General features: G+C 45.3%; 1 protein-coding gene across 1 annotated transcript in view; it reads left to right on the forward strand.

Moving 5' to 3' along the window:
- The first annotated feature begins 1,926 nt into the window (after nucleotides 1-1,926).
- Nucleotides 1,927-16,672, forward strand: part of si:ch211-113g11.6 (uncharacterized protein LOC559008 homolog) — a 58,053-nt gene continuing 43,307 nt past the window's right edge. Inside the window, exon 1 of the mRNA XM_037676131.1 lies at nucleotides 1,927-2,200. Coding sequence (XP_037532059.1) covers nucleotides 2,119-2,200 — 82 coding nt within the window. The 5' untranslated portion in view covers nucleotides 1,927-2,118. The remainder of the gene's footprint in view (nucleotides 2,201-16,672) is intronic.

The following is a 16,672-nucleotide window of genomic DNA, read 5'->3' on the forward strand; positions in this document are numbered from 1 at the left end:
AGCTCACTTTTTACCCAAGGACTGATGAGCTGCTCACAACCACAAAAAGTGGGTAAAAAAAAAATGAATGCACGGATGGAAAATGCAATTTATATACAATTTAATCCAACAGAAGAGGCTTGACTGGTGTCTCAACACTAGTTGGATAAGTTACTTATCTGCTAGAAGAATATCTTCATGATCAAATAAAAAATCCAGACAGAAGAAATGAAACAAAGGCTAAAAGGGCTACTTCTGCTGCCATCTAGTGGTCAAAATTTCCCATCAAACCTTGGTCTATGATGAGCAGAATAAAATGTTAAAGACTATATTTTATTCCTGATTTGTGTGTCAGATGAAAAAATAAGATTGATTGTGAGAAAGACGAGAGTCTTACTTTTCTGCCTGAGCTCAAACGCTTTGATTTAAAGAGGCGACATGGAGAGACAGTTAGAGCCTTTCATGAGGTTCAAAATGGTAATTTCCTCTCTAAGTGGATGTGATAGCACTGGATTGTTTCTCCCAAGTATTCACCCGAGCGTGTCACTCACTGCTTTTTGTTAAGAGGTGAAACGGGATCAACTCATTTCTGTTTTTCTGTGTAATCTCCTGCTGATTTCTGCACTCGAGAGCCGAAACGTGCTCATGGGAAGGTCTCCTAAATGCTCAGCTGATTTTGTTCTTCCTTTGAACATCAGTTTTAGTCAATTGGGCTAAAAAATCACATTGAGACATTCATTACTCTGGAGTTGTTCACTTTTCCAAATTTTGAGACAATTATCCTCAAGCACAGCAGAGACGAGCCATTTTTCTTCAGCTCTATTGACACATATTGATCGGGCATTACTGTGGGGGTTGTTGCTGAGGCATGATCAAAACGTGTGAGAGCCTCTGAACACACACACACACACACAACAATAAAAATAAATAAGGCTGCTTATGCACAAGAACATGGATTCAACAGAAGATGCATAACATTTTCAAACAATATCTCCAAAATGAGGACATGTTGACCAGATTAAACAAAAAGATTAATAAAAGATTAAAGATACTCTGAAGACAGAAAAACAAACAACAACATTTTGTTCTCATATCAGTGGCTTAATGAGTCCTAATTACAATTTGCAAGCAAAACATGTGAAGAGATGCCAGCTAGCATGTGAGTTTCTTTACCCACAAAAACAGCCGAAATGACTGAAGTTAGCAATAGTGATGTCTGTGGAAGAGTCGTTTGGGATTGAGAGGTCACACAATTTTATTGTGTTGGTTTGTACACTCAGACTGAGGCCGAGTGGTTAGAGCAGTTGGTCTCCAATGGGAGGGTTGGGGGTTTGATTCCACCAGCAGTCACAGGTTGAAGTGTCCCTGGGCAAGACCCTGAACCCCTCATTGGCTCTGATGTGTGTCCCATCAGTGTATGAATGTGATCAAGCTCTGATTATTCTTGTATAGATAGAGCGTTGTATGAAATGAGGGCACAGATTGTCGTAAAGCACTTTTAGTATCTTGATTAGATTGAAAGGCGCTATGTAAGTAAAGTCCATTTGTGCTCAGAAGTCTTGAGTTCAGATAAAAGTGGTTTTTGTTTACATTCAGTACCTGCATTTCACAGAATTGAATATTTGGGAAGCTACCAGAGTAAAATCTTTCAAGCTGCACAGTTTGATTTAGTTCAGGATAACCTTTTTATGTTTGGTTTTACAATGAGTGCCTTTGGAACATATTATAAGGACTCCTCTTTAAATGTGTTGTCAGGTGTAACTTTATCTGTTAAAATTCCCTTCAACTGCAACAGGTATGACGTGTGATGCTCCACATGTCGGGGCTTTCAGACCAAACCAACGTGTCTGTCATTTCCACAGCCCCGTGAGAGATTCCTGTTACTCCACTCCCCCCACCACCACCACCACTTTTCGCGTTTTTATTTCCGAGGTGGAGTCTGAACCCCGGACTGTAGCAAACGCAGCAGCCGGAGGAGACAGGACCTGGGAGCAGCTCGGATTCGGTTGGCACAGATCTGGGACGCGACACATCCGCGAAGGAACACCAGGGACGGATTCAAGGAAGGACCGGAATCAGGAGGAGAGCTTCCAGTTGATCCAGTTTTTAAACCAGCTGCAAACGGAGCAGCGAGGAAAAATGGTGAATTATTTGATCCTGCTGTTGGTTTTCGCCCCGGTTGTCACCGGAAAGTCACCTCGACTCAAATTTGTCGTGCACGGTAAGAGCTGAGATTAGGATTATTAACGGGTCTGAACGCATCAGCTAAAAATCGTTGATCTGTGTTGGAAGTGGCAGAGATGGATGGATGAATGAGTGAACGGTTGAGGTGAGTGCATGAATGAGGTGATGCCCTTTTTATTTTCCACTTCGCCTCATTTAGACAACTGTTGTTTCTGATTATTAAGAAGAAAAAAAAACACAAGCATGATAAGGAATAATTCCCTAAAACACGCCCTCTTTTCTGCTAGCTGGGTTATAAATTACACTCCTTTCATCCAGGCCCATAAACATGCTCAAATCCTCATAATTTTGCATTTATTGAAAAAAAAAAAGACGATTTATTTAAGCTTCAACAACAACCACGGAACAGGGCTCGAGCGTTTTTTTGCAAGTGCATGCGCTGATATTCGTTTTTTTTCCTCCTGTTTTCTCTGTTTTTGCCCCATAAATTTGTGCAACTTGTGGCTTTTCTTTCCCTTTCTCCGTGTCATGTTGGGTGCTATGTTCAAATAAAACCACCAGAAGTTCACTTTTTTTGTCCATCTCACCCAGCTAGTTCATCCTTATGGTGAGAGTGTCCATGCGCACAGAGGTGTATAAAACCAAAGGAGGTTAAATAAATAAAAATATAACAAAACAACATTTTCTGTTCCAAGAGGGGGATCATGGCGCCTTTTGAGCCCCGCTCCCTGAAAGGCCGTGTCTTTCTTTGTAAGTCACAGACGGTCATCAGTGAAAAGCGTCATTATTGTGAGTTATGACTTCTCCGAGGTTGACACATTCATGGGAGCAGACGTGTCCTTGCGGAGCTGCAATGCGGGACGCAGCAGCTGCTTCACACTGCAGCAGGAAGGAGGACTCGGATCCAGGCACAGATTGGACTGATCAGAGTGGAAATAAAAATAAAAAAACCACATCCATATGTAGGCTACACATTTAAAGGAACAAACAGGGAAGGAGGAGGAGAAGGATGAGTGGAAAATTCCAAGCCGACTCCTTGTTATCCATTCCACTCACGCACTTTTACACCACACACACACACAAACACTGAGACATCTAATACAATCAGCAATCAATAGAGACGGAGGGTGTGTGTCAACTTCTCTCTATCTGGATCCAGATGAGCACCACACACAATCACAGGATGACGTCCATGGACGTGCGTGACATTTCAATCCAACACGTTCTTGTGTGCATCCAGAAACAGGGACGCAAGAAAGCCTCAGCTTCGGAGCCGTTTCAGCACCATGGACAGCTCTAAGCCACTCCAGTGGGGAATCTCAGAGAGAGTCAGTTCTATGTCATATAGGCTTCGCCCTTTAAGGCTGTCGCTGATGGGTTTATCCCGTTATGCGCAAGCATCGTACTGAAAAAATTAGTCCACGCCCACCTGCTGTGTGGGCCCCACCCGATCCGTATAAATTACGTTAAGAGCGGGTAATCTGCTCCCAGTTTTTCTTCAGCAAGCATAATAAAACAAGAATAAACTGACCTTTTTCGTCGAGATGTCCAGCTCCAGCACCATCCGTTTGTGTCCCTCGTGCAAGACCGGCTACTTGCTTAGCTTCGACCGGCACGACACCTGCGAGGGATGCCTGGGTCCCCGCCACGTCGCTCGCGCTTCCTCCTGCCGCCTCTGTGACGAGCTTCCACCGGAGGAAAGGCAGAGGAGAGCAGCCTTGTTTAAGGCTACCATCGAGGACTGCCTGTCCGTGGCGGGAGACTGTTCGCTGGACGACGCCATGGATTTCTTCGACGCCGGCTCTCGGAGTGAATCGGATGATTCCTCTGGGACCGGTGACGCTAGCAGCAGCCCCGACGCTCGTTCCCTCCCGGGGAGCGCAGTGTTGGAAAGAGGGAGGCCGAGCGGATGCTCGACTCCCCCGGGGTTTCCCGCCTCAGCGACCACATCGCTCCCTGCCGTGGGCGCGCTCCTCTCGGAGCTGCCCGCCATTATCCGGGAGGCTGCTAGCGTTAAGGGGCTCTCCGTCCCCTCACCCCCCCCGCTCAGATCGGATGATCTTGCGGGAAGGTTTGGCTCCACGCCGGCTCGCCGTCCTGATCCCATTTGGCCTCGTTTTCCTGCGGTGACAGCGTACTGGAACGAGGCCGCAGCCGGTCCTGGTAGGTTAAGGGCGCCCGTCTCCACTTACGCCCCCATCACCAGAGTGGAGGGGTTCACCGAGCGGGGCTTTCCCTCGGTACCCCCCCTCGAGCCAAGCCTCGCGGAAGCCTTCGGAGCGAAGATGTCCAGGCTGGAGAAGCGTCCCGTCCCTCCGGGGAAACACGACCAGGTGGCGACCGCGCTCTCCAACAGAGCCCACCAGTGTGCTTTTCAGGCGGCCGCGGCTAACAACAACGTGGCGCTGTTAGCATTTAGCATGTCGAAGAGGCTGGAGGCCTCAGGCCTGCCGGAGGAGACGAAGAGCTCCCTGTGTAAATCGGCAGACGCCGTCCTCAACATGTGCGCCGCTTCCACGGTTTGCCTGTCGAGGATTGCTTCATGGATGACGGTAATCCAACGCTCCATCTGGCTCCGTCACTCCCCATTGCTGCCGGAAAAGCTGCACAAGGACCTCATGGAGGGCCCCATCTCATCGGACGCGCTGTTCGGAAGCAGCTTGAAGACCATGCTGGCGAATTCCAAGCAGTCGGAGGAGATGTCGGAAGCGGTACGTCATCTCATCAAGCCGCGCGGCCCATCCCGTCCCCCAGCTCGCTGGAAGGATCGTCGAGAGCAGAGGCAGAAGCACCGACGCTCCACGGCAGCAGCAGCTTCGTCTCGCCCAGCTCCACCACCAGCCCCGCCCGCCAGAGACCACCCCTCCTCAGCCCGGCAGCCTGCACTTCAGCGTTTCCCCAGAGATCGCCTGCAGACGGCGCTCGGGTCAAACAAACCGCAGAGCTCACGAGGGAGAAGGTTTAAGAAATGACGGTCTGCGGGGGATGTGTGTATGAACGAAACAGGAAGTGAAATAAATGATTTTTCAAAAATCAAAATGCCTGTTTTTAGCCAGTCTGTAAGTTCGGATGAGCTCACAGCCGCTACACACACATCCTCCACACAGAGAGAGCCGGTGGCCTTAAATAAAGGTTTTTTAAACCCACCGCCGCTCCTTCACATGCCCAGACGCTCACGTGACACCACGGTAAGCGAAATATCTTGTTGTCAAACAGAACCGCACGATCACCACTCAAACGGTGTTAAACGCGCACCCGAGCGAGACAAGCACCGTCCATCCAAACGGCACTGTGCCGATGATGCACGCACAGCTGCCCGGCGCTCACCGGCTCACATCGGGATAAATGTGGGACCGCAGGCCGGGTCCGGTGGAGGTCCCCGCTCTCAGCAAAAACAACACACGTTTTTCCTGAATAAACGCGAACAGCCGTCATCCATCGCGCCTCTGCGACCAGCAGCTCACGGCGACATAAGCGTGAGACAGCTGAATGAATCCAATGACGGGCCCCGCCCTCAGCGAGAGCGGCGCGCGTCCCTCCAGAGAAAACGTGCGCTCCCGCGAAGTTCACAATCTTCACTTCGACAGCACGGCGTTGATGACGTCACGCCCTCCACCTCTCAACGTTCGCACAGCGACGTTAAACGTGCAGCCTCTGGACGTCACCAGCTGACACACGCCTCGCCTCAGCGCACACCGCCCCGCCCGGACATGAAGGTTGGTCCGCGATCCAGTCACAGCGCACGGGCGCGCGCAGAACAGCCCTTTCGAGAAAGCCTCGCCTTGGGTCACGCGGAAAACATTTCCGCGACGCATGACGGCGGTCGAGGCGGAGGTTTGGATGACATCCGTTCAAAACACGGCACATCATTTAAACGCACGTCCACTCCACGAACGTCACGCAGAGTGGTTAAAAACATGCTCACCGGACAGATGGATGGACAGAGTGTTATGCAAGGGTTACACGCTGCAGTTTGCAACCCGACCCCCTCCGTTCGGAGGAGTTATAGAGACGGTCCTGTCATCACCAGACCAAGTCTCAGCCTTAAATGCAGAAGTCCAAGAGCTTCTGATAAAAGGTGTAATCTCAAGAGTTCCCAACGAGGAAGAAAACACAGGGTTTTACTCACGCTACTTCCTGGTCCCCAAAAGGACCGGAGGGATGAGACCGATTCTGGATCTGTCAGCTTTTAACAAAGCGATCATGAACAGACCTTTTCACATGTTGACGAACAGACAGCTGTTGGACAACATCCAGAAAAACGACTGGTTTGTTTCCATCGATCTAAAAGATGCTTATTTTCACATACCAATCATCCCAAAACACAGAAAATTTCTGCGTTTCGCCTTTCAAGGGATGAAGTACCAGTACAACAGGCTGCCTTTCGGGTACTCCCTCGCACCTCGTACGTTCTCAAAGTGTGTGGAGACAGCCCTGCATCCGCTGCACAGAGCAGGGATGAGAGTTTTGTTTTACCTGGACGACCTGCTGCTCCTGTCTCACTCCAGACAGGAAGCATTGATACAGGCTCAGGTGTTGGCATCACACCTGCTAAATCTGGGCTTCGCCATAAATTGGAAGAAAAGCTCGATTTTCCCGGCCCAGACAATTGTTTATCTGGGAGTGGAATTAAATTCAATTACCATGACGGCTCGCTTATCACAAACAAGAATCGACACTCTAAAAAACCAATTACGCCACGTAAGACCTGGCAAAGTGGTAACAGCTGTCTCCGTCATGAAGCTGTTGGGAATGATGTCATCAGCTCACACAGTGGTCCCGCTGGGTTTGTTACACATGAGGCGCCTCCAGAGGTGGTTTACGCGCCTGCGTGTGGATCCAGTAAAACAAAAGAGACGGATGATCACTGTCCCTCCCTCCGTGAGAGCAGACCTCCGACACTGGGGAAACACCCTGGCTCTGTCAGAGGGAGTCCCCGTCAGCAAACCCTCGACACACGTGTCAGTCTTCACGGACGCGTCTCTGTCAGGTTGGGGGGGGACATGCCTATCTCAAGCAGTAGGGGCGCTGTGGCCCCACCGCACATCAGCCCACATCAATGTTTTGGAGTGTCGCACAGTGCTGAATGTGATTCAGCATTTTGCTCCCGTGCTACAGAATCAACACGTGTTGATTCACACAGACAACATGGTGACTGCTGCGTACATAAACCGCCAGGGGGGTGTGCGTTCAGCCCAGATGTTACACATTGCGCGGAAGCTACTGTGTTGGGCTCACCAAAATCTGCTTTCCATCAGAGCGGTTTACATACCCGGCGTTCTGAACAGAGGAGCAGACGTGATGTCCAGGGGCGGTCCACGTCACGCGGACTGGACCCTCCATCCAGACCTGATGTTTCAGACGTGGCAGAAGTTTGGCAAAGCAGCTGTGGACCTGTTTGCGACGCGAGAGAACGCTCAGTGCCAGTTATGGTTTTCCCTGAGCCCTCGAGACGATCCACCGCTGGGGGTGGATGCATTTGCCCACAGCCCGTGGCCCAAAACGCTTCTGTACGCGTTCCCTCCTCCTCCTCTGATTTTACGGTTCCTGAACCGAGTTCAGGAGGAGGGACTGACAGCTCTCCTGGTAGCTCCCGAGCGCGTGAACGCACCATGGTTCCCGGTCCTGCAGCGTCTGTTGTCAGGTCGCCCGTGGAAACTGCCATGGAGGGAAGATGCTCTCCTTCAAGCAGGAGGAGCGATCAGGAGTTACCCGGAAATAGGCCAGCACCTGTGGGTCTGGCCGCTGAGCGGTCCCGCTTAGAGAGGATGGGTCTCCCTCAGGAGGTAGTGCGCACAATTCAAGATTCACGTGCTGCATCTACCACAGCCCTGTACACATCAAAGTGGACGGCTTTTCAGCGCTGGTGTACAGAGAAAGGTTTGGAGGCCACCTCATGTCCATTAGGTGGCGTGCTGTCCTTTCTTCAACAGCTGATGGATAGGAAGTTGGCGTTCAGCACGATTAAAACGTACGCTGCAGCCATCTCTTCCTGCCACGAAGGGTTCGGGGACAGAACAGCTTTTAACCACCCGCTGATGAAGCGGTTTTTAAAAGGTGTACAAAGACATAGACCGGTTTCACGCCCACTCGTTCCACAGTGGGATTTAACGCTGGTCCTGCGAGCCCTGATCAAAGCTCCTTTTGAGCCTCTGGATCAAGTCTCACTGAAATTCCTGTCTCTTAAAACAGCCCTGCTGCTGGCTTTAACATCCGCTAAGAGGGTGAGTGATTTATCTGCCCTCTCTGCCGCTCCGTCATGTCTCAGAATCCAGGCTGACGGTAGTTCAGCTGATTTAAGACCAAACCCAGCCTTTATGCCTAAAAGCATCACGAGCTCTTTTAAATCGAGACAGATATCGTTGGAGGGATTCTTCCCTCCCCCCCACAGATCAGAAGAAGAAGCATCTTTTCATCTTCTCTGTCCGGTGCGGGCGTTATCGTGTTACATAGCGCGCACAGCTGCAATGCGTCAAACTCAACATTTGTTTGTGCATTATAGAGATGCATCCGCAGGCCGCCCGTTATCCACCCAGCGCCTGTCACACTGGCTGTGTGAGGCCATTTCTGAAGCCTATAGAGCATCAGATCTAGAGCCTCCTGTCAACCTCAAAGCACACTCAACCAGGGGTATCGCATCTTCGACTGCTCTGCATAATGGTATGTCAATGCAGGACATTTGCACTGCGGCTGCATGGTCATCACCCTGCTCATTTATTCGCTTTTACCTACGTGATGTGACGGCTCGTTCCATGACACATTCTGTCCTTAGTGCTCTAACAGAATGAATATTGTTGTTCTCATGGAACTCTGTTTAAGCTCACATCTGTCTGCATGCATTACAGTGTGAGATGTTGTTATCAGCCACAAGTTGTGTCTGTGATTCGGTTCTATTGTCACTAATCAGTTCATGACTATTGTTACCAATCAGTTCATTTGTTCAATAATCAGTTCATTGATATTAATCTGTTTATACTGTTCAATCATGAATCAGTTGCTTCATGCCCCCCCCCCCCCTCCTCTTTTCAATATCTTCCCCGTTGAAGTTTTTCCGGGGCATTCATGCTGTCAGAACGCATAGTTGCACAACATGCGTCTGTGCATGGCACACAATTACGCGATGCGTAATTATGCACATGGGGAACTGAGTGGCAAGACGTTTTTTGGGCAAGCTTCCGCTTCTTACTGGGTTCGAATGGACCCAGTGAGGCGAGGACCACATCCGCTTCGCCCTTAACCCATCAGCGACAGCCTTAAAGGGCGAAGCCTATATGACATAGAACGTTGGTTACGTACTGTAACCCCAGATTCTATGAATATAGGCGTAGCCCTTTAAGCGTCGGGCCTCACTGGCTCCTGAATAGCTGAAGAAAAGAATAAGCTATTTGGGAGCAGATTACCCGCTCTTAACGTAATTTATACGGATCGGGTGGGGCCCACACAGCAGGTGGGCGTGGACTAATTTTTTCAGTACGATGCTTGCGCATAACGGGATAAACCCATCAGCGACAGCCTTAAAGGGCTACGCCTATATTCATAGAATCTGGGGTTACAGTACGTAACCAACGTTTCTTTACTGGTCATTCGCATCACATGTGGTGCATGTAGTGGAACGAAATTGTGTACACAAGGTCCCAGTTCCATCCAACAATAGCAAAAATATAAAGTGTAAAAAGAAACAGTAAATGAGGATCTGAGCTATAAGCTAAGATGTACGCTAAACGAACGCTTAAAGATTTGAGATGTATGCCAGTCACTAATGGTGCAAAACAATACACCGACCAACAGCAGCATGATTCTCATAGGTTCTGTTCAGCTATAATTTACATGCTTAATGCAAGCACTAACATAAACTAAACATAGCTAGGATTTATTCAAAGCATGCAGCAAAAATACAGAAACAAGACGCAAAAAGTGGAAAATAAATAAATCTACAGCAGCATGGTCAAATTGGCAGAGTGGTCCTGATGACAGTGAGGCTATCTTAGCAACATGGTCCTGTTAGCAGCATGATACTGTTAGCAGCGTTAGCAGGTCCCTTCAGCAGCATGATGATAATAAGGACTTCAGTAGTTGCCTCCCAGAGTGCCCTCCAGAACCGGGCCCAGCAGATGGAGAACATCCAAGTTCCCCCACAGAACCAAACAGGTCCGCAGAGTTTGGTCCAATCAGGCAGACGGAGGATCTTGTTAGGAGCATTAGCGTGTTAGCCGGTCCCATCAGCAGCTCGATGGTAGCAATGACCGCAGCAGCTGCCCTCCCAGACAGCCCTCCAGAACTGGGTCCGGCAAACGGAGAACATCCAGGTTTCCCCGTGGAACTGAACGTGTCCGTAGAGTTTGGTCCGTGCAGGCAGATGGAGCATCATGGAGACAGCCGCCATGACAGGCCTGAGCCCGAGGTTGGAAGGATTTGAAATTCCTGATTTGAAATTTCTCAACGTGTGAGCAAAATATTTCATAAATAAGTGGATGGATTTTAATTAAACTCTAAGGAGGTAATCTTTGAATGTACATTTGCAACAACACCCTTTCTCATCTTAAGAAAATTATTTAAAACCCTTGTGACATGCATTTCTTCAAGGAATACCAGGTCTTTTTTTATTTGCCAAGCTTTTAAAAAAAAAAAATAAGAACACTTCCTCACATTCTTTTAAAAATGTAATATAGCTGCAACAACCTGTTTGGGGATTTACTGTATGTGAGTGAATAAAACCAACTGCTTTATTTGCCTAAGGTGTTGTGAAAAAGCTTGGCTACATTTTGCACTGCCTTCATTTGTCAAACACGTTTGCTCAAACTTATTACAGTAAGTGTTTCCAGCCTGAAGACAAACAACAGGTCATTAAAAATTCTGAGCGAAACAAAGAATATGGAGACTACAGGTGCCATAAATCATACACTAAGTGTTGCAAGTGGTGCTTTCATTAAGTGATAAATACAAATCATCATATAGGTGAATTGCCCCATTCTTTGTATAATGTAATGCAAATAAAGATCAACAGGAGCTCTGTAATGTGAAACACCCCTGCAGCTGTAGCTGAAGCAACACCTTGTTAAAACTCAAACAAACAAATGATGCTCAAAATTGTACCCTCCGTGAATGAGGAAAAGTGGTTGTATTAGTTCCTGAAGAGATGAAAGATGTTCTTAAATGATCTCATTGGAGAAATGATTACCAGATAAATAATAATAAGCAATATACAGACCTGGATAAATTGGTTGGTACCCTTCCCTTGCACAAACAAAATGATGAAAACAATGTGACTGGAGCCAGAAAGGTTCAATTTTGAACTGCCTTCCAGAGGTTTTGGGGTTTGGGAACATCCATTTGGGTTCCTTCCAGTCTGGCTTTTATTTTTGTGTGTTTTTCTGTCTATGGCGAAGCTCTCCTGACTCCTTTATGGAGCTCACAATGATTAAAAATGTGGTGAATGGTGCTTGGAGGTCATCTTAAATGGTTTTAGATGGTTTACTTGGATCTTTTGTCATCTACAACATCCATTGAATCAAGCTGGGGTTGCATTCCTTCTTGCGTCCACATCCTGGGAGTTTGACTACAGTTCCTTGAACTTTTAAATAATATTGAGAGGTGTGGTGACAGGGATATGATGCTGCTTGGAGATAGTCTTGTAGCTTTTGCCTTTAACATGGATATCTATAATAGTTTTCTGAGCTCCACAGACAGCACTTTCCTTTTCATTCTCTGCCTCATGTTTAGTGTGGTGCATGCAAACCAAAGAGTGGCATGTTTGTTCTTTTTAAATAGGCTGACTGGCTGATGAAAGGCTTGAAAACACCAATTAAGGTCAAACACTCAGTTTAAAACATGACTATAATACAAAAATTAACCGTCTTAATGGTTTTGACTTAAAAATTAACAGATTTTAAGAGTGCCAACGAATCTGTTCATAGTATTTTAGCATGTCTTTGTAAATCTGTCGGCAATATTTCACTTCAAGCAGATGCATTTAAACATCACCCTACATTTAGGGTTTGAAATCTGTCAACCAGAGTCCTATTTTGTTCAACACCCTCTGAGAAGTGACTTCTGAGCGACATTGTGTTCTACAGCAGGTCTTTGTTCAGGTGCTTTGTGGTGCTGACCAGATCATGTTCGGCTCGCCGCTCAAAGCTTTTTTTCCTTCTAGTAAATGTCTCTTTGCTGCCTCTGGATTTGGAGTAATGTGTGACAGGATCAGAAAAGGGAAACTGGAGGTTGAACAGTTAAAAACAGCCAGATGGAATAAGATAAAAAGTCTCAGAGACTAAAAGGGGAAGTTAATTTTCTGTGGTGGCTTTTACTCTGATACAAAATCTTAATCCAGCCATCTGTAAATATATATATATATATATATAAGTACCACTTGAAGTATATCATAAAATGTTCTAAGCTACAACCATGCTAAATTTCCATTTGGTTGGCTGTGGTGCAGTGGTAGGGCAGCCAACTTGGGACTAAAAGGTGCACAGGTTCGATTCCCCACCATGCCCACATGTCATGGTGTCCTTTTGCAAAACACCTACCGTATTTTCTGCCGTACATGTCGCACCACCCTATAAGTCGCATCAGTCCAAATGTGTCTAAAGTGGAAAAATCCATAAAAATGTTGTTTCACCGTATACATGACATCTATTACACATCACCGCTGACAATCCGGAAATGTGGGCCTGTGTTTTGCCAAAAATCGATTGGCTGCCAAACGGCAACCATGGGAGCGAACAAGAATTTAACAAGATTAACACTTAAAATCAATTATTTGTTTGCTTGAAATTATAGCAAAGGTGTGTCTCAGTCTAATTTTTCCTGCACTTTGACGGTCAAATCAGCTGCATTTCAAATCCCGATTCGCGGAAGCAGGCACACGCAGAGGTACGAGCCGATGTTCATTTCTTTGAAATTTAACAAGATAACCACCTAAAAACAATTATTTGTTTGCTCGACTTTATAGTAAAGGTGTCTCAGTTGAACTGTTACATAATAAATGTCCTTTCATGGTCAAATTAGTTGCATTTTGCTGGGGCAGTGCAGCGAAATGAAACTGATTTGATGGTTGCGCCAAGAGTTGGACAAAAGTGGCAGGCTTTGGCAAGCCTATTGTGTCATTAATAGCCACTTTTTTTTTTACCTATTACATGACACAATGGAATGCCATACTGCTCGAGTGCCATCTAGCGGCTGCAAATAATAGTGTTCAATATTTTCAGTCAGAATGAATGAAAACGGTCATATCTAAGCCAAAAATTGGTTTATAAATATGGGGAAAAATAATCCATAAATACATAACTTTGGTGTATAAGTTGCAGGGCATGCAGATTATGCAAAAAAAAAAGGTGATTTATACAGCAAAAAATACTGTAATCCCACAGTGTTAAATAGCTGCGCTCTGCTTCACTTGAGTGTATATCATGTGTGATAGGTCAAATGCAGAGGTCAAATTTTATAATCGTATGGGAACATGCACTGATGATAATAGTTTGCACATTTTCAATATTTGTAAAACTGACTGAATCGTATCCATGTTTGTGAGTTTGAAAATCAGTTGGCTGTGCCAGCCAACCTGAAATGGGTTGACTGCTGTAGATGTGCATGTAATAAATAATTTCTGCAAGTTTCATTTTAATTTGTTCAGGGCTTCATGAGATATTTTGGTAACAGTCACAGACATGACAAACATAATCATCCATCTTGGCCTTTGGGCGACAGTTGAAAGAAGATAAAGACCTTTTCAGCAGCCACATCTTTAAAATCACTTTCTTTTTTTATAATAAAGGAGTCATTCATTTTGACCTCCTCTCAATTGAAAGTGTTAACTTAAAAAAAAAACACAGTGAGCCTCAGAGATTTTTTTGTCATGCTCAAAACAAAAGGACCTTGAGGTCCGTCTGAAAAACATTATTACAGTGAAAGATTTTTCAGCTGCTTCCATTTTATCTGCCTGTTACAGAAAGGAGACACTTCAGAAGCTTCTGGATTGTTTAAAAGCACCTCTGCTTTATTTATTTTATTATTTAGTAAGCTTTAGCTGCAGATTAAGCCAGGAAAAAACCCCATCTATTTTACTCTTGTTTTTAAATTGTATGTTTCTTTGAGCCAATGGTAATTTGTTTCTTCAAAAGTGAAACACTAATTTGGAAACATTTGAAATTCAAGGATTATGCTCTCCCTTGAGACTGAAGGAACTCTTTCTGCTGGTTTTAATTAAACCTTTCAAAGAGCAAGCCAAAAAATGAGGCTGTTTGTCTTAGTTTGAGAAAAGCTGACCTTTTGAAAATTCAAGCTTTTCTTCCAGCTGGAGAAAATGAACGATCAAAAGAAGAAGAAAAGGAGGCACACCTATTCTAATTATTTTTACATACAATTTGGAGAACAACAAAAACCGTTAAGAGAACAGATTATGATGAAGGAATTTTTCTGTTTGCTTATACTAAAGCTAATCCCAAACATATTTTTGAAAACGTGACTACATTAAAAAAGCAAAATATACAAAAAAAAAAATAAAGGCAACTCAGAATTTCTTGAAGGAATCACCACTTTCTATCTCTTGGTAAGAAATGGTGGAGAATTTGGTCATTTTGGTTGATTCTTGACAATATTGTTATGTACATTCCGTCCAACTGTCCGTCCATCCGTCCATCCGCCCATCCATCTGTCCATCATTATCTTCAGCTTATTCCAAAGTCAGGTCTTTGGGGCAGCAGCTTGAACAGGGAGGCACAGACATCTCTCTCCAGCCACCTCTTCCAGCTCTTCTGGGAGGACCACAAGGCGTTCCCAGTCCAACTGGGAGACTATAGTCTCTCCAGTGTGTCCTGGGTCTTCCTCGGGGTCTCCTCCCAGTCGGACATGCCTGAACCACCTCAACTGGCTCCTCTTTATGTGGAGGAGCAGCGGTTCTACTCTGTGTCTCTCCCAGACAACTGAATTTCTCACCCTATCTCTAAGGGAGAGTCCAGCTATCCTGCGGAGGAAACTCAATTCAACTGTCTGTATCAACAATCTCATTCTTTTGGTCACTACCCAGAGTACGTGACCATGGGTGAGGGTAGGAATGTAGACTGACCGGCAAACAGAGAGCTTTGCCTTACAGCTCAGCTCCCTGTTCACCACAACGGACCGGCACAGAGTCCGCAATACTGCAGACACTGCACCAATCTGTCTGTCAATCTCACGCTCCGTTCTTCCCTCACTTGTGAACAAAATCCCAAGATCAAATATTTAAATTTGAATATTGAAGAATTATAGATGTAAAGTCAACATGTATTAACATTTTAATGAACATCTACTTTGATCAGTGTTGGAAGTGGGGCAAGAAACTCTTGTTCAGTTAATGATTGGAACAAAATGAGGCTTCAGAGATGCTATGACCACTTTGGAGGAGACTTGTGTGGTATTTTGCAAAGTTTGTACTATTTGCTTCTTTAAGAGATCCAGTTTTAATATATGAAACCCGCACTGTTCACATCTGTTTACTCTCCTGCTGCCATTTCTTCACCCAGTTTTTTATTCACACATTTCAACAATCTCCAGGTCCAGGTTATACTTCAGATGAGGGTGTACTGTTATAAATTCTTCTTGCATTACAGACAAGTAGGCACATTTTATAAAAAAACAAGGTGGCACATAGCAGAAGAGCACCTGTTTTACTGTGTAATCCTGTCAATGGGGAACATATTGGCCATCAGCTCAATAACTTCACTACATGTTGACGTTATGTCTGTGGGATAAAACTCTTAAACTTAACATTTTTTTCCCTCTGGCAAAAAAACTCTTCAGTAAAATAGGTATAGTTGCTAAAGACTGCACTGCATGGTGGTGAAACCACGTTTAAACCACAAAAGGTGAACAAACCCAGTATACAGGTGGTTTGTTGCAGTGGGTGCATGAATTCTCAGGTTGTGATGGAAACATGATCAAAGATGTTACACAGATTTTACCTCAGCTGAGACAGTACAATACACATTAACTACATTTTTAAAGATAAGATAAGATAGAACTTTATTTATCCTACAGGAAATTGTTAATTGTTTTAAAGAAGGCAAGGGGTATTACATTAGACAAATGCATAAAATAAACAAGACAGATTTCCATGAAGGGATGCTGTCGCCTGTCGCTTGTCATGCCACAGTTTCAGACCGAGATCATCGTATGTTTAGAAATGAAATATTTGTAATTATTTTGATCAAACCTTTCAAATAACATTACGCAAAATCCCATGAAACATTGTTAGGTGTCACCGTCACACTGTGTTTTGTAAATGACAGTGAAATTTTAGCTCAAATGTGTACAACTGACTGAATATAACTGTTTGCGCAGGCTAATGTCAGTTAGCTGTGGCAGCCATCTTAATTTGGGTTGACACCAAATGTTCATCAGTTGTAGATGTTCATCTGCTGATTACTTTCTGACACTTTCATTAAGATTTATTCAATGTTACAGTAAATATTTTGCAAAAAAAAAAAATACATCGTGTAGGGAAATATATAGACATAAATATATATATATATAT

Source organism: Nematolebias whitei, chromosome 5 (assembly GCF_014905685.2).
Source record: "Nematolebias whitei isolate Nwh7 chromosome 5, NemWhi1, whole genome shotgun sequence".
In the NCBI taxonomy this organism is placed as follows: Eukaryota; Metazoa; Chordata; class Actinopteri; order Cyprinodontiformes; family Rivulidae; genus Nematolebias; species Nematolebias whitei.